Source organism: Eublepharis macularius, chromosome 4 (assembly GCF_028583425.1).
Source record: "Eublepharis macularius isolate TG4126 chromosome 4, MPM_Emac_v1.0, whole genome shotgun sequence".
NCBI lineage: Eukaryota > Metazoa > Chordata > Lepidosauria > Squamata > Eublepharidae > Eublepharis > Eublepharis macularius.
This window is the reverse complement of record NC_072793.1, coordinates 65,131,551-65,150,721: the sequence shown is the minus strand read 5'-3', so window position 1 is coordinate 65,150,721 and position 19,171 is coordinate 65,131,551. Positions and strand designations below refer to the sequence as shown.

The 19,171-nt window shown below is 42.4% G+C and overlaps 1 protein-coding gene across 3 annotated transcripts in view; it reads right to left on the bottom strand.

The window, feature by feature from the left end:
- PPP2R2B (protein phosphatase 2 regulatory subunit Bbeta) overlaps window positions 1-19,171 on the bottom strand; it is a 315,483-nt gene that overhangs the window by 109,409 nt on the left and 186,903 nt on the right. For all 3 annotated transcript variants that reach the window (XM_054977071.1, XM_054977070.1, XM_054977072.1), the window contains exon 2: window positions 1,554-1,651. In XM_054977071.1, coding sequence (XP_054833046.1) covers window positions 1,554-1,651 — 98 coding nt within the window. The remainder of the gene's footprint in view (window positions 1-1,553; window positions 1,652-19,171) is intronic.

The window sequence follows — 19,171 nt, the reverse complement described above, 5'->3', positions numbered from 1 at the left end:
GCATAAAGCTTGCAAATACAGAAAGAATTGGATCAAGAACCAAGCACATTGACATAAAGAATCACATTGTGAGAAATATGCAAGAAGAAGGGCTTGTTGAGCTACAGTACTGCCCTACAGAAGAAATGACAGCAGACATCCTCAACAAGCCACTTGCCAAAGAGAAATTTCAAAGTCTACGCGAAAGACTGAACTTTGTGGACTTTGTACACTAGACATTGAGAAGGGGTGTTAGAAATAACAATGTCTGGTGTACTGCAGCAGCAAGAAGTAAGAAGAGCCTACCATGCAGGGGGCAGCAAGGATCACTTAGTTAGGACTGTGAGAGTAGCACCTCTCTTGTTTCCTGGGGGTCATTTCCTTGTCTTGTCTCCTATTGGGCTAAACAGGGCAATATCCTGCTTCTTCTCTCTCCTGCCACACTTCTTCTCTCTCTCTGCAAGATGTAGTCAGATAGCTAGGATCTCTCTCCCTCTTTCACTTCAAGTATGTAACTTCCTCAAATAAAGCTTTTGCCTCTCTAACCAGCTCAGCGTTTAATTCCGCAGCGTTGTTTTACACTCGCTCTAACAAATAGGACCACTAATAAAAGGACAGCTCACATACAGACCGGGAGTTTAGGCTGTATATACAACTGGGCACAGCAGCAAACTTAAGGCTCCTGTGTCCTTCTTCACTGTGCATAAAATGTTCACGGGGATCCAGAGTCTATGCACATCAATGTCTGTACCAACAATCCCTGCTCATGGAATCCATCCTTCCCTTTCCCCTAAAGGATTAATTATATGGCAGCATCTGCCACACCCAGGCCTCAATCCATATTAAAAGTTTACATGTAATGGGAGAGGGCTCATGAACATGAAAACTATGCATCCAAAGGTGTAAGGTGATCATAAGTGCTTGGACTACCAATATGACATAGATCTCTTTTTCTTTGCTTCAGTAACAAAGAGGTAAATACGTGAGCAATTATATAACCAAAGGCAAGACTGTTCTCTCATTATGGTATTGTTATATGTAAAAGCTTGGCAATAGATTCTTTTCTTTTTTTTAACCGCCCACTAGCATAAAGCAGCACCATTGGTGCTCAGAGTCTGAAACTAATGAAATTATCAAATATAATGAAAAACTAGGGTCAAAGGACACGTGTTAGGTTCACATAACTGCAACATGTAAACTGGTGCAAAGTACAGCCAGTCAAAAAAGCCGTATTTTTTTTTAAAAAGCCAAATCACGCAAACAAACCATGATGTGGATGAGCAAATAAGTCAGTTGGGTCTCTTTGAATTTATGATGCTTCAGCAGTATTCAGTTTACATTCGATTCTCAGTCTGCAATGATTGTTAAAGGAAGCAAACGGATGCAGAAAATACAACATTTGCAGGGTGCTTTATGAGACAGAAGCTGCCCTATTGATGTTAATGGCCTTTTTTGCAATTTTTAGCTTCCTAGAAGAGAACCAGGGCGAAGAGTGACATGCAAAGACTAGGAAGCAGCAGGAAGCTTCTTTTAAAAGGATAAAAATGGGCATTTTTGCATTCACCAGCACTTACCTCCTGCTCACGCTGAAATATTACAACGCGACCCCCCTTGTCCCCTGTCGCTAGTAATTCTCCTGTGTGGTTGAATTCTACTGTAGAGATAATGTCAGCTGAAAAGAAAAAGACAAAGGCAATTTAAGTTAACTGCAGACTGTTGTTGCACAGGCATCTAAGGGACTCATTGCCTATATGGTTACAGGAATAGCTACTGTCAGGGTTTTGCCTCCCCAGTGAAATTTCTAAGAAGCACTTACATCTTCGATTGTACTTGAATATCATTAAGGGAATTCAAAGACATTATTAGCAAAGAACTGGGCAAGATTTAAAACTCCATATGCAGCGATAGTTTGATAGCGTGCTTTCTCCTTTGTTGCTGGCAAGAGAGTTAATGTTGGCCAAGAGGCTGATAGGATGATTTTAGGGAGAAGTCCACAACCTTTCACAGATAGTGCAATTTAATTGTGCTAGCTGATAGTTTAATATTAAGGGAAACAGTCATCTGGTGAGACCAATGATAGTTTTGATTTAAGCAGATAATCTACTTATCATTTATAAAAAAATCATTTTTATAAAATAAAAGCTTGGGAGGTATGTTCTCTAGTGCTGGAAAGGGAGTGTGGGTGGCATTGAAATAATACCAGATTCAAGAAGGAGGAAAGGATCACGGAGTGGCAGTATATTCCAGCTAAGGCAAAAGGTAGCTTTCAGCATCTTGGGAAAACTATTTGTAAAAATGGAATGGTCAGCCTAGAAAGACCATAGCCAGTAAATACTTCCCTTAAAAGCCTTACCTCAGACTCTGTGAGCCAGGGAATCAGATGGGATGCTGTGCTAGTTCTCGCTGCCCCTTATTTAAATCCCCAGGAAGCCTCTACAGGCAAACACAGGCTTAGCCAATATTAACACTCTAAAACCATTACGTTCCACAAGCACTTGCCTTCACCCCAATACTTTCGCATTCAAAAATCATGTTGATCTCTAAAACTACCACACTCACAACTATATAGGGTATATATGGACAAGCAACCTTTAATAAAATCTATGGATCCAAATGCAGTTTTGATTTCCAAAGTGAACAAAGATAATTTTTGAATAAAGCTTAGTTTGTTCCCTTCCATACTCAGGCATTGTCCATTAATTTTACCATGCACACTATACGTCCTATTCTCCTACCATCCCAATCATTCTGGAATTTTATACAGTGTCCATTATGTTGCATGCAACCACAATTCATGTGACTGTGATGAGTTCAGTTTTAGTACCATCTGTTGTCTAGACACATTATTTTATCCATCAAAACACAGGACTACTGCATCAAAGTTAAAAGTACATATTCTGTTTCAGCTGCCAACCTTAACTAAAATAACTTAATTTGGGACACAACTAATTGTATATTTTTGTGATTTTTAATTATTTTTATGAGCTGCAAACCATTTCAATTAGAATTTTTTTCTAGAGAAGTAATATAAAATACTAGTAAGTAAATAATAATGACTATTAAATACATTAAAAATCAACATTTTCTGCATTACATCTTCTACTTGTATTGTACATTTTCTTGTACTGTACATTATCTCTTAAGGTAGGGTATAAATACTGTAAGCAAGTAAATAAATAATACTGATAGTGTTTCTTTTACTTGGTGATCTGAACATATCAAATATTTAGAATTACTCAAGTTACAACAGTCTTCCTCTGCTGCCACGCAGCGGCAGAAGAGGCCAAAAACAGCCTTCCCGCCTCTCGCGGGAGGAGGGGGAGGACGCCATAGGCCCGTAGGGCTAGGTAAGTGTGGGGCTGGGGTTTGGGCAGTTTAAAGGGCCCTGCCACTTGGAAGCGGCAGGTCCCTTTAAACTATCAGCCGGAAGGCGGCGAGGGGGAAAATCCCCCCTGCCACCTGATAGTTTAAAGGGACCTGCTGCTTGCAAATCAGGAAAGGGCCCTTTAAACTGTCAAATGCCCTTCCCCCTGCCGCTGCTAAGCGGTCAGAAAGGGGCATTTAAACCCCATGAACCACAAACTGAGTCTTAAGATAGCTTGGCCTACTATCAGTGAACTAATATCCTATACTATGTACGATAAGGACTATATTTTATATTACATAGCTCCCTCCTGGTTAGGTTTTCATTACATGATTCAAGTTATGTTAAAGATGTCAATATTGCCTTACATGTTTCAAGTGCTATTTCATAGCATGCTATTTAAAAACAACAGATTTGAATGTACTGGAACTATCCAACCTCACAATCACATCTGATTCTGCACATCATTACTTGTCTCCTACTGTTCTGTTCCACTGAGAAATATTCAATTCTGGTTTGTTATTTTTTTTAATGCTTCAATGTTTAAAGTATAATAAAACAATACAATCAAGGAGACAGTCTGGTTAAGGTTTTTTTTCTTCAGTTACTCAGATCCAGCATCAGCAGACAGCAAAGTAAGGAAACTGCTGAAGACCCCAGACAAGAAGAGGAGGCATCATGAACCACAGGCATAAAGAAGAGGAGCACGCCCGAGGTGGCTGGGCCAAAAGGAGCATGTGAGAGTCAAGTGACTAGGAATTCTCAGAACCTGACAGGTTGTTATAACATTATAATGAAATATCAATATGTTCATTACCAATTTTAAAACACCTCTGGTGCCAGGACACAGCTGCTGTGGGGGATTAGAGCAGGAAAAATGGCAATGCTGTGGGTAGGACAGGAAAGATTTGGACTTTCCCATCCACCTGGGTGTCACCCCAGCTTTGCTGTGATCTTTTCAAAAACATTGCAGCAAACCATGTTTGGGAAATTTTATTTATTTTACTTCATTTACACCCTACCTTTCATCCCAACAGGAACCTAGAGCAGCTTACCTCATTCTGCTCTCTTCCATTTTTTCTCTCACAAATACCCTATGAGGTAGGTTAGGCTGAGAGCATATGACTGGCCCAAGGTCACCAAGCAAGTTTCCATGGCAAAATGGGGAATCAAACCTGAGTCACCCAGAACCTATTCTATCAATCTATCCACTACGACACACTGGCTCTATTACAGGAAAGATAGAGAAAACACGGGAGGTACACAAAACACCATGATGTTGCAGGGAAGCAGGAAAAAAATTCCTGGTAGCACCAATCTGTATTTGGAAGCTGTAAGTTACCAAGGTTTTTAGTACACTCTCCAAACACAGATGAAATCCTATATATTTTATGCATTTCTCCTCTTTTTCTTCTAAATCACTAAACATGCTTCAAGGATAGATCAGTGTTATAGTGCCAAGACTGCAGCTCTATTTTGCCCATCTTCCAAATCTGCTCTTTTGTTGCAGTACCTGGAAGCTTGATAGAATTTAATAATATTCAATCATTCTAAAGCAAAATACAGTGAACTATTCACATTTGCTAAAACAGACCAATCCTTGTGCAGAAATGGTTAACAATTTACAAAACTATGCTTCAAAAAGGTTTGAGTGAGCAGTATTTACACTGCATCAAGGTAGGCAGGTAACCTGCTGATGAGTGAATTTATCAGGGCTATTCTTAGAAAAAAGTGCCAGAGGTTAATTCTATTGCAATTATTCTCCTCCCTGTCCTCAGCAATTGAATCTGAGTGCAGCTTTCGGTGAATGCAAAGGATTGCTAGGGAGGAAAAAAATATGGCTTCCAACACAGCAGAATTGCTGGCTAAAGACTTATTTTGTAAAATGAAAGCTTTATACATTTTTAGCTTTTGGCATTTATTTCCATGGCATGAGAGATGAAATTTAACGGTACTACAATTTGTCTTCATTCTCTGATTAATATATGCTTTCTAGATTTCTTTACAAGCCTTCACTACCACTGTTAAAAAGTATGTAAGAATGCATGACTCTGGGTACTTGTGAAAAATAGAAAGACTTAAATACATGCTGAGGCATTGTCTTTAACATCGTAATTTGGAACTCAGCAACAAGAGTGCCATTTGGGAAGACAGCAAAGGCAGGGAGTATAAATCCCTTCCAATGCCCATTGTATTGGATGTACATGCTAAGGATCATTGTATGGAGAGGAAGCAATAGCGAATCTTCACCTATGTCTCGCTTGCCCTTTATTTGCCATCTTTCACTCTGTTGCGGGGCTGCAGCCTGCCAAGGCCAGTTCCCAGCTAGCTGTGCCATACTGTAGTGCATAGCTGAATTCAGAAAAGAAGTAGCATAAACAGGCAGAGTGAATGAATGAGACAGCTCCCCTAGACAGTGCCTGACTCCTTGTTTTTGTTCTCAGAGCAGTGAACCCTGAAGAAGGCGGGCATCCAACAAGACACTTCCCTGGGAGCAAGGACTATGGAATAGCATGGGACTTGCATTTGAGTAGACCTGTTTAGGATTGCTTCCATAATCTTTCAGGGCTCTTTCTTTTTCTGAGTCAAATGGCAAACATGTACCTACCTGGCCTTCCAAAAACAATCCTGCCTGCCCCACAGCAAAAGGAAAACTTATGAAAAAAACATAGGTCTGTTTGGGTGGGGGAAGGGGGATTTAGACTATCATTCTGCTTGGATGCACTTACATGATAGAGAAGATTGGCGGTGATTAATGTGATTTGCAGGGGAACCCTGAGTGTTAAAAGGAAGGATTTGGATTTGCCCATCACCATGGGAACAGAACTATAAAGCACAAGAAAACATAGCAGCAACAGGCAGCAGCAAAATACATAGGTAATCATTTACTGGCACTACAGTAAAAGAAAAAGTGAACACAAAGCAGAACTGTTGATGTTACTGCACTGCACAGGTTGGAGCACTCTCTTGCTTGGGTGTTGCTCTGCTGCCGCCGCCCCACTACCCCTCTGCCAGCCAATTTCCCACCGTAGTGTGTGACCACTGAAGCGCACCTTCTTCAGGGTTCACTGTTGTGTGTGCGCGCGCACATGTGTGTGTGTTATTGTGCTTGAGGAAAAAGTCAGTGGATCAATGGTTTAGACAAGGATGTCTAATGGTTGATGCGAATTTTGATTAAGCATGAAAACAGCTGCCCCAAAGCCTCATTCCCCCAAACTTCCCCCCTTAAAAAGAACAGTGTGTGAATGTACAACCACCCAACAGTCACCTTTATGCCTTCCTTAAGCATTCTTCGGTGTCTGTAAACACTGGAATCCACTGTTGTGTGTGCTCAAACTTGGCAGGTTGATGGTTCAGAGGGAGGACTGTGTTCTGTGCAATTTTGGTGCTACTAACTGCAAAATAAGCTGTCCCAAAGAGCCCGGAAACCCTCATTACAAAGAACAGGTCCAAAACTCACAACAACAAAACCAAACCTAAATTAATTAAATCCAAAGTGGCAATGCTCAACCAGAAAAAAACCCAGTAACCCAGTAACCTAGGTTTATCCAGAAACCTCGGATTCAAAACTGAAATGGAAATTTTCTCAGAGCACACTCCTACTTGCTACTATTTAATAGCAGCCAGTGTGGTCAAATGTTTCAGCTGGGTAGCCATGTTGCTCCGTAGTAGAAGAGCAAGATTCGGTCGGGTCCAGTAGCACCTTAAAGATCCACTAGGTTTCCCGGATATGAGATTTCGAGAGTCAGAGCTCCCTTTGCCAGATAGGATTGGAAAAAAGAAGATGGTTAGAGTTTCAGACTAGGACCTTGAATCCTCATTCTGCCACATAAACTGACTGGGTGTCCTTAAGCCAGTTACACATTCTCAGCCTAACTTAACTCACCATCAGGAGCAGATTGGTCACCAAGAGAACCAGAACACCCCCCTCCCCCAGTGGATCAATGGCCTCCCCACACAAGGTGGGCTGAGCTAGCCCTGACACAGTAGCACTGAGCCTGGCCCACCCAAGGTTCACGCAAACCCTTTCCCAGGGTTTTTCCACTCCCTGTCCACCCCTGTTCACAGGGCTGTTCTGAGGATAAAATGGAGGAGAGCAGAATGAAGTAAGCTGCTTTCGGTCTCCATTTTGGACAAAGATGGGATATAAATGAAATTCATAAATAATAAAATGAAGTGTCCCTTGCAAGTTGTTACATGTTCCCCACTGTGCCACAGGTAGGGTTGCCAAGCCCCCTCAATCTCCTGGCAGGGGACAGGAGCCTGGCACTTACCTTTGTGGAGAGGGGGGTGCAAGCGTGCAGAGCGTGCATGCGCGTGCCCCACAGGCACGATGATGTCACTTCAGGGGTGACGTCATCGCACGGCTGGGCGCAGCAGAACGCGCCCGAAACAGGCCGTTCTGCTGCAGATTGGGCCTGGGTTTGAGGCACTGTGGAGAGCAGCAGTGCCTCAAAACGGGCCCGATCTGTGGCAGAACGGGCCCAGTTTGGCACTGTGGAGTGCAGGAGCGTTCCTGAGCTCCGCAGCTCCTAAATAATGGGCCCGATCCGTGCTGAAACGGGCCCGGTTTGCCATGGATCGGGCCTGTTTCGAGCACTGCGGAGCGTAGGAGCGCTCCGCAGCAGCCCCAATCTGGGCCAAAATGGGCCCGATCCCAGCGATGCACAGGAGCGCGCCGCGCCACGGGGGAGCGCACAAGGAAGGTGCGTGCCTCCCCCACTGCTCAGGTAACTGGGGGCAGGGTGTGGGGAGCGGGGGCCGGAGATCCCCCGCCCCCACTGGGGGTCTGGGATCCCTAGCCACTGGGCCCAGTCCAGCATGGTGACCAGCACTGAGCAACTGGGCCATAGTTTTCCTGGGAAGAGGATACCAAGCATAAGGAAGGAAGGAAAACTGAAGATACGGAAGGAGATAAAAATAGGTTGGTTGGTGGGCAGGAAGGTGAGAAGAAGGAAGGAAAAGGAAAGGCTATGGGGCTTTTAGAGACGGGAAAGAGATAGCAGTGAGAAAAGAGGAAATGAGATGCCCTCCTGGAAGTCCTTGCGGGTTCCTGCTTGTCTTGAGCACACATGATTTGTCTCTGTCTGGGCATCTTCTTTGAACCTGAGAGCACAGTGTGGCTGGTACAGCCTCTGAAAGTAAGAAGCCCACCTCCACATTTCAGATAATCTGTGATCGCTCCTCAATGGAACCTGTATCTCTGGCTAGATCACAGGTTCTATTGACAATAATAAATGAATAGGGCATCTTAAACAGAAACACAGGATATGGCAATAATTGACCAGCTTTTATGAGTGGCCTTTACATAAAATTCAGAACTATGTACTAAAATAAGCATATCACTTGACACCATTTCATCTGGCCATAGGAATTTAAGTGAATCCCCAGCTTGATGATAATGTTTCATTCTATTTGTTCAATATCCATTTTCTCCCTCATCTCATTATGATTGGATGGGTACTATTTTCATAGTACCAGTAAAAGCTGACAGTGCTTTACAGGATAATTTCCAATTTACATAATCTGAACATACAGTTTGCAAGCCACTGAAGAAGAGACACATTTCACATACATAGTTACATTGCACAGCAGAGGAGACAAAATAAATTACACGCACATTTAACGAGGCACAATTCAAAGGCACAAAACCTTGCACTGAAAAGAAAGGTGACTGTTTGGCATGTGTTGATAACAATACAACACAAATACAACAAGAGGAAGAGAAAGACGTTTGGGCGGGGTTGCAAAAAAAAAAATTCAGCAAATGGTTTAACCTCCCTCTTGCCTTTCCAAACTGCCCATTTCCAGAGTTGCGTTGGTCTAATAGGAACTACTGTCTGAGGGCTGGATGTCACAAGAGGGAATGTGCATGCCACATTCACATGTCTCTTTCCCATTTTCCTGGTGACATCTAGTTTAACTTCATGCATGTCATCATGTCTAGTACTGGCTGTCAAAGCAAAGGAGCAGACGAAAAATGGGCAGACAATGACATCATCTCACACATTGTGTTAAAATACTTATTTAGATTGTTTTGTATCCTTTTTTTTTGCTAAGTAGACCACCCAGTTCACAGAGTCAGAATTTACTACAATATAGTATTAAAAGATGCTATGAGGGGAAAACATGCATGTCTCAAACAAAGAAGAATTTTTTGTGATGTTAATGACCAGGAGAAGGCTGCACAACAGAACAAGCAGAACAAGAAAATTGGTTGGTTTAGTGAGAAAAAAACTTTATTAGATTTCCAGGATCTGAGTCCCGTGCCACATCAAAGCCTAACAAGATTTTCAGGGAATAAGCTTTTGAGAGTCAGAGCTCCCTTTTGGATACTAGATTTCCATTGCAGTTTACCTTAGCTTTGTTACATAGGCAAAATACATATGAGTTATCCAGTCTAATAAAATTTTTCCCACTGCACAAATCACTTTTTTGCCCTTTCTAGTTCTGTGATATTAGCCTGAAATTCTCAGTCACACATGTTCCCTTTCTTCCTCCTTTTTCACATGAAGGTGAAATTGAAAACTTCCTGGTTGAGGACGTCTTTGATCAAACTGTTCTTTGAGTGATGTTCATATTTGGATGCTTCAACCAACTGGACTTGTTTCTTGTTCACAGACTGGGATTCTGAACCAGAAAGTCTTCAATATCAACTCTGCACATGAGGAGATAAGGGAGGGTGGATGAATGTGCAAGCCTGAGGATTGGAGTCTTTCAAATTGGAAATCGTTATTTATTTGTGATGTTTGAATGCAGCCAGCAGTTCTGTGCCTCTTATAACATCTAGCTCTAACCCTAGAATTTTGAGAAAGCAAAGAAGTGGTAAATTTCTCCTCCCTTACTACTGTGGTAAGTTGCCACTTGGTAGACAGTTATCTGTATGACTTCCAATTAGCCTAAGCTAGTCTTGGTTGCTATCATTTTCTGTCGCAGTTAACATTTAATTGCAATCTTTTGTGATCCTCTCTCCATGGATCCAACCATTCATTACGCAAGGAATCTACTTCCTACTTACTCCTCCCACTCTATGTCTTCTGGGCCATGAAATGCCAGATGGCACCAGGCAGGTGAATAATGAGTTCCATACTGCATCTATTAATATTTGCACAATTTCTCCATATTTCCTTGTCCCTTTGGAACTAGGCATATTTACCAAGACATAAATGCTTTCTGAAGTTTGCCTTAACTAATTCATAGCATTTGCTCTGTAGTTAAGTATATTTAGGAATACTGCTGTAAGCAGGGCTATGACAAGACCTGATATGCTTGTGAATGCTACAGTAGGACTTGAAATTACTGTTCTGCCTCTGTTTCACTGGCCTCAATCTCTACTCTTTGGCTGTGTAATCAGCCTACCTCTCCTGTGAAACTCAAGGAGGCCCTTGTCTGAGCCTTGTTTGGGAGGGAAATGATGCAGAAGCAGACCACTTTGGATGAATGCAATTGCCAGCTAGCTCGGTACAGCTAGCTGGCAATTGGAGAGGTACAGTCTTGGTACAAAAGAAAGATCTAGAGAAAGAAGTCTTGGCCAGGTGTGGTCAGCTCCACAGTTGTAGTTCTCAGAATTCTAATACAATCATTGTATGTCCCTTGTGAATCCAGTGATCCACTCTCACAATGATTTCAGATCTTTATGTAAGGATCCAGACCTTCTCTGCTCCCCCATCCTCAGTAGCCATTTGTGACCTCAGGGAAACTGATTCCGAGGACTGCAGGACCCCCACACAAAACTGTTCCTCCTTCTGCTTCCATCAGCAGAGCTTTGCTGACAAAAAGACAGACTTCACCAAGAGGCAGGGAGGGCAGCTTTGTCTCCTTCTCATTGCTCAAAGACCCATATTGCTATTATTCCGATGCAAGGAGGGAATCCTAGCTGTGTTAGTCTGCAGCAAAACAGCAAGATTCAAGTCCAGTAGCAGCTTGAAGACCAACAAGATTTCAAGATATAAGCTTTCAAGAGTCAAAGCTCCCTTCAATCTTGAAAGTGTATACCCTGAAAATCTTGTTGGTCTTCTAGGTACTACTGGACTCGAATCTTGCTATTGCACGGTGTTGTGTGTTGAGACTGGGTACAAGTATTTGTGGACTCCAGTATTTTGGTACTGTAACATATCTGATATTACTTTCTTGTACTCTGACTCCTCTCAATAAATCTATCCAATGGTTCTGCTAAACAAAACCAGGAGAGGAAACAGGGCGCTTTACAGGGTTATTTTGACTTTCCAGTCCACCTCTGCTCCCCTCCTTTCTGCCCTGAAGGGAGGACTCATTGGGCAAGGCCCGGCAGCAATCACAAGGCAACTTGCTACCGTGCAATCTGCACAACTCACCCAGGTGTGATGACAGTTGTTACTTGATACCACACAATTTACCTGAGCCCTGCAGCAGTCTCCACAAAATGTGTGTGATTTGGCCAAGCCTGGCAATAGCTACCACACAACTGACCTGAGTGACTTGCAGCTGCACAACTTTTGCAACTTGGCCAGAGTCTTCCTGGGGAAAGACTGCCAGAGGGAGGGAAGGAAGGAAAGCTGAGAGCCAACGTGGTGTAATGGTTAGAGTGTCAGACTAGGATCTGAGAAACTCTGTCACAAATCCCTTCTCTGACATGGAAGCTTGCTGGATGACCCTGGCCCAGTCACTCTCACCCTCATGTACCGCACAGGGTTGTTGGAAGGATAAATGGAAGAGAGGAGAAGGATATACGCTGCTTTGAAGTACATAATACATAAAGCTGAAGACTGGGGCATGGGCAGCTAAAAAAAAGGTTGGTTGGTGAGTGAGAAAGAGAGAAGGAAGCAAGGAAAGGGGAGGGGATATGGAGGCTGCCAGGAGGATGGAAAGAGGAAATAGTGTGGGGAGGAGATGCAGGAGAAATGAAGGGATGGTTGGCTGCATGCTGAATCCTAAAGCAAAACGTTGCAGGCTAAGTCCAGGTCTGGGTTACTCTATCCAAGTGTCCAAGTGTTAAAATCTAAGTCAGCAGCTCCTGCTAGGGCAGAAAAGAATGGCAACAAAGGAGAGGTTTTTCTCCTGTGTGTGGCTATTTTCATTTGATTCTGGATTCAGTTTATTTATTTAGGGTACAATTAACATGCTTTTCTCCACTCTGTTGTGGACTCAACAAGAAACTTATTATATGGTCAAAAGAAAATATTTAAATCAAAATTAACAGCATATTTTTATTAACAAACAAATGTTCAGGGAGGAGAGGGAACGGGGAAGAGCAGATGGTAGCGGTGACAATAGTCTCACTCCAGAGGAAAGCAGACAATTCCTCCCAAAAAGTAGCTCTCCTTTATATTTCCAGGAACAGGAAGCTTAGAAAGCTTATTCCTATTCACACAAGACATGTTTAATGACAATACGTACAAAGTAAAAGAACATCTGAACAAACAGGTAATACTTAAAGGGACTTGTTAGATCAGAAACAGGTCAACCCTTGATTTTCACTGCATGGCAGACTTCGGTTTCATCAGGGTGCTACACAGCTGATCTGCAAAGCTTTAACCATCTGCTGCTAAATCTGGTACAAGAGATTAACTGAAGGGACAACATTCCAGTGTAATTTACACTAACATGGAACGTTCCCTTGAATCAGCTTTATGTATGTATGAACTACAGACATTCAGTTCAGTATTTGTAAATGAATCATTATAGCGGTCAAATGAGTCTATCTTTTGCCCACTCAAACATTACATAACTGAAGCGTGTGGGATACTTGAAGATGATTAGCTCCACAAGATGGAACAAACCTGAAGAACAAAAGCTTTCAAAGCGCTTCTTCTCTGAAAGGCACAGCACTTATTCTGCATTTGTGGAAGACTGGCAGAGGTTGCAGCTGAAAGGAAGGAGCTGGGGAGAGCTGTAGCAGCTGGGATTCCAGGCACTACAGAACTTTAGAGATAAAAAGTGCTGCAGGAGGCAGAGGCACGTCTGGGATTTCCCAGAACAGGTTGAGAATCAGTGCACAAGTGGCAAAAAGAAAAAAAAATCTATCCTAATTCTTCTTCAGTTACCCTCTGTTTGCCACATAGAGGAAGAATGAACGGAAACCCAACAGTGTAAACTCAAGTAAAGTTATACAACACTCCTAAATACATTAAGGTCAATGGGCTTAGAAAGGTGTAATAATTTTAGAATTGCACTGCAAATGACTGATTTCCCACCCTCTTGGGAGATGTGCATGCTGGGGCACAGGTTTCAAGAGGGCAGAAGTAGTCCTTTCCTCTTCTTAAGTTTGGAAAAATGTCCTCTATTCTTCTTCAAGAGCATCTGTGAATTATTAAAATGCATACAGCCACCGCCAAGCCTTGCAGTTTCTCAGGTTAACTTGGGACACTCTCAACCATGCTAGTTTGATCCCGCTTGTTGCCTGCTACTTCAAACCTACCTTCATTTAAAAGCCAGCGCTGTGCAATATTAATTTGAATTCATATACATTTATATTTGCATGATCTATAATTCATGACACCTCTTTGCAAGATTCCAGCAGCACTTTTGTGGCAACTGAAGAAAGAGAAATTTTCATTCTCTCCTAACCCCTCCTTCTACTTGCTTTCCTACACATTCGATGCCTGGAGTGCACAGAATTCAAGGAAAACAGTTTCCATGGTGATCTTTCCTTCTGCAAGTGGCAGATGATACCAGCCAGCAATTCTCTTTTTTCTGAAGTGCATTAATGTTCTTTATTGCCTTCGTGCTAAATATATTGGAGATTGGATTTGATTCCCTCAGCAGAAATACATTTTTATCAGAAAAAAATTGAATAGAAAGTAGAACTCTGTATGAAGATTGTTTTTCAGGCGAATGAACACCATAGATGATTCACTCACAGAATGTCCTAGGATAGCAATGTGGGTGAGAGTCTATTTGGGCTGCCCTGAAGAGTGCTTGGTGGTGAAAATGCCTCGTTTTTTCTTTTAGTTACAGTAACAGTGAAGATGGAATGAGGGATGTATTTTGCAGTATTGTCAACACTTGGGGGAAGGGTCAAGTGGAATGATAACAGTGGCGTGACATCCCTCATGTAGCGCCTATTTACACGATCTAGCCCAACCCCTCCCCATTTAGTTCATGTGTAAGCAGTAGGCCCAGCCTACGCCATCTTTAATAGCTATTTAATAAAGTTACTTGTGATATAAAATCACAAGACCCCTGGATTAAAATAGATGCAGAGGAGTTAGCCGTGTTAGTCTGTGGCTCCTGGACTCTTTTTGATTTTGCTGGATTAAAATGGCAGTTTGGCCTGCAAACAGGGGAATTCCAGCTAGCAGTTGCTGAGTCCCAGGCATGAATGGAATGCTGCATGTAAATGCAGAGTGACCAGCGGTGAATAGTTTACAGTTTTCCCAGCTCCAATAGGAATCCAGAGCAACAGAAGTCTCGCAGAGTCATCCCACTTAACACATTCCTTTCCCCTCCTACCGTGATGAGATCTCCTGCCCATGATTGAGGAGAAAATCAATTGGCATTCCTAAGTATTTATAATTCATTCCTGGGAAGGTACATTTCCCAACCAAATTCATCAACTTAGCTCCAGTGAACTCCATTAACGAAATGCTCCCTTTGTGCAGTCCCAGAAGAGACTTTGCATTCTCTTTCACAAACCCCAGTAGCAAGCAATCAAGGTAATCAAACCTTTGTTATTCCCAGGAACTGACCATTGGCACCTTTGTCCCAATGGCTGGGTGGGCTCTCCCACCTCAGGGCACGTTTTACCCTATAATAGTAGTACCCTGGCCCCATTCAAATCATACACACATATTGGATCCGAAGTACTGCTCCCTTGAGGTTGCTCTAAGCCTCTTGCTCTCTTGGGCGTGAACGCCAAACATTTGAAGCTACTCTCTTCTCCCGTGGACTGGACTATTCTCCAGGATAGGTAGATATACTTTCCCCTCCCTCACTCTATTCCAACTTCTGACTAGCTTCCTAGGACTCTCTCTGTGTGTAATCATTTTATTAATTACTCCTTTGTGTGTATGCGTTTTCCCTCTTCAATAAAAAGTTTGCTCTCTGAATTTAAAGCACCAGTATCATCTGCTATCTGGGAAGGGATCTCGCAAAAATTGGTGGAAAAGATCCCGTAGTTACCACCTCTCGAATAGCCATCTTCCTTGCTGTTAATTCCCCCACTCTCTATTACTCACAAGGAGATCAATTCAGGTAACACATGGAGACCGTTTCCTTACCCAGAACTATTCAGGCAGTAGCACCAGTCTTGTGTGTCCTCAGTGATGTTAGTGCATAGTAAAATCTGATTGGTTGCATGACTGTCACTATTACAAGAAAAAAATCAGTCTTTTTCAAATATAAAAAATGGAAAATCCCAGCAGACTGGGGCGGTGGACACACTATATACAAGCATGAGAGAGATAAAAGGAAGACTAACAACATTTTGGCCTTCCTTCATTGTTAAAAATAGTGATTTAACTGTCTTCCCTATATATACTCAATACCAAGCCAAGTATTTTACGAAGGGATTTAGTTGTGACTAGTCTTGACATTTGCCCACCTGCATTGAGTGAACTCCAGTATCTGGCCCTCAAGAAATGGAGAAAGGGGAGAAAAATGGCCAGAAAATGGTATCCATGGTGCCACTCTAAAACAGAGCTCCACACCCTTTTTGAACCTGTGGGCACACTGGGAATTCTGACACAGTGTGCTAGGTGCAGCTACAAAATGGCTGCTGCAGGAGGCAGACCCAGCCACAAAAAAGCTGCCACAGCTTACATTCAATCACATAGCAAAGATTCTTGTGCTGTGGTGGCAGTTTCTGCCAAAGCAATGTTTTTAAAAATCTGCACAGTCAATCAAATCTCCGATGGCTAATTAAAAGCCATGCTTGGCAAAACCCCCACCTGATCCCACCTATTTCTTAAAAACACTTGGTAGGCACCAAGTAAAGTGTTGGCAGGCACAATGGTGCCCACAGGCACCACACTGGAAACCCCTGCTCTAAAATTTTCCCCAGGTCTCTATGCTCTTTACCATCAAGATTACAAAAAATTCCTAGAGTGTTACCAATAAGTTATGTCATATCCTCTCCCAACCTCTACCCTCCTCAGTCACCGCTCTCCTGGCATTTACTAAGGCAGTGCTGACAACCATAGCTGTAACTGTTACTACCTCTTTAAAATTTCTTGAAACAGCAGAGGGGTTATTAACAGTTTTCTTTCTCCTTTCTGTATTGTACAGGAATATAACTACAGAATCTGATCCCTTTCCCATGCCAATCAATGTCAAATTGTGAAATGCAGTTTGTTATCAAAAACATTTCAAAAGCGACAATAAATAAATTATTATAAAAGCTACCCCCCCCCCCGAAATTACAAGAAAAATTGCTGGTGAAAACATTTGTTTAAAATAGCTTACATGTGTTACAACAGCTGGTTCAATTATCAAACCACAATATTATTAGAAAAATCAATGATAACATTTTGTAAAGCTATTTTCTAAAAGAAAGTAAACAGTTTCATAAAAAATGATGCCAATGGGATAAATGATATAAAGAAGCCTAGACTCAGGGGAGAGAAAACACAAGATGTTGTGAAATGACACTTCAGCCCAGGTAACGCTTTGCAAGATGAATGTTGCTTTTGTATTTTGTGAACATTCAAAGGCTAACATAAAACAGCCCTGCCAAAGGTTGAACCACCAAGGTTTTGAAAGAGAAATTTATTTCAAATTCCTGCATGCGAAATGTAGCGCACACACAAAAAAGCAGAAAGTTATCAGCATAATATAGAAGAATCTGACCTCCGTTAGGGAGGCACGTGGTTGGAGCACATGCTGGGTGTCTCTCTGAAAGAGACAGAGGCGCGTCAGACCTCAAGGAGGCGGGAAGGTCAACAGAATGGCAGAGAGAAGGGCTGACATGAATCAAGTCTGAACAGAAGCTTGAGACCTGAGAAAATTCCACATTCCTTTAAATAGTTTGCATGCAAACCTATCTGGATGAGGCCACAGCCAAGTTACTTAAGAAGAAAAATGCCTGTGCATGGGCCAATCTAAACAGGCTCACCACACACAGGTTATCAACCTCTGGGAAGGGTCTGATACAGATTACATTATATGCAAGCTAGACAAAGAGGAAGAAAAGACCCCAACTGATCCCCCCCCACCAACTATTTGATGGGACAACTAGAGCTGAATGGTTAGGAAACTTCTTCTTACTTACGTACTCTGGCCCCAATAGAGCTGCCTTCTTGCTCACTCATAGGAATGGTGCTGCCCTTTATTCAGCATGGGAGGAAAAGGTGCCAATTTGAACAGGTGTGCAAATCACCAAAAAATGAAAATGAATGTCCAGGTGACCTACTGAGAAACAAAAATACCAGCTCCCCAATTTCTTTCTCACAAACCAGCCTTTAATCTGAACTTCTGGCCTGTCCTATAAATTGTATGCCAGTAGGTAACTAAGTCTTCTACAAAAGAGATTATTGGACTGAATTTCTAAGAGGAATGCAGGAAATTCACTGGTCTCTCCACCCTCACCTACCCCAGTGACTCCTGCTCTATGTCCAGAGAAAAATTCCTTCCTGACCCCAAACTGGCAATCGGCAGTACCCTGGGCATGAATAAAAGGGGCAGGAGAGCCTAACACTGGCTTATCCCTTCATGCCCTCCCTCTCCTAATCTGCATACATTTACAGTTTCAGGCAATGCAGGAAAACAAAGGGAAAGGAAAAAATCAGCAATATATTCTATCTGTTCCCAGACTTTAGCATGGTGTCTGGTAAGGGTGGGGGGGAGAACTTATGCATCTCTCCCTAAGGAAATGAGAAATGCTTTTGCACCTAGAATTTGCATATCTCATCATGAGGAAGAAATGTGTAAGATGGATGTTAAATAAGAAGGGAGAGTCAACCATCATCCCTATTTCTTCATCTCCCTGTCCATCCCAAATTTCGTAAGATAGGAAGATCACTGGCTTGTGAGGCGATCACGATGGTCGATTTTGAAAAATACTAGAAAACGACTTCCAGCCAGAGTTCACGCCTGTAAGTTTCCATCATTTTATTATTATACACTGTAAGTAAGGATTCCAGATGTGCAGCTGATAAGAAATTGGGAAAGAAAAAAAATCTACACCAAACTGCACTGCCAAATGATGAAGGATTTAGATCATTGAAATCCCAAGCTACGAGTTGTCAAATCCAGTTTAATGCTGATAAGTGTGGGATAATAACTCACTGCAAATGGCCAGCCCCCCTCCCAACTAAGCTCACCAAACAGAAAAAAGACATTGAAGGATTTATTGAAGGAACAGGGAGACTACACACTGGCCAGGCTGAGTTATTGTAGAATTATCCCCAACGTCCCCAGCCTGCTGTGCGTCTGTAATGAAGGCATCGAGTGGGATGCTACAGGGTTCCAGAATCTGCAGAAGAGAATCTAAATTGAAGACAGACTTTGTTCTATTACAGAGGATAAAATAAACACATGGAGATAAAGGGAAAATTACAGGAATTGAAGAGAACAGGAACAACAGAGGGGGCTAATTGGCATAGCCATACCACTGTTCCGCAGATACCAGTTGGGCTAAATCAACAACTGCCTGTACACGCACATCCTCTGTGGTGGCCTTCCTGAAGAAGTCAAGAAAGTTCCCACTCTCTTGATTTTCCACAAACTAGGTAAAACTGAATTATTCTGAAAATCTTTTTTGCTCAGGCAATAGGGTTGTGCTGTAAGAAATGTCTCAGACAGATCCTTTGGTAAAGGGACAGGACTGCAGATTATACAACTAGGCACCCTATGTTGATGTAGGTTTGTTCCTACAGGGTAGTTACAATGTTGTGAAATATGTCATGTTTAATT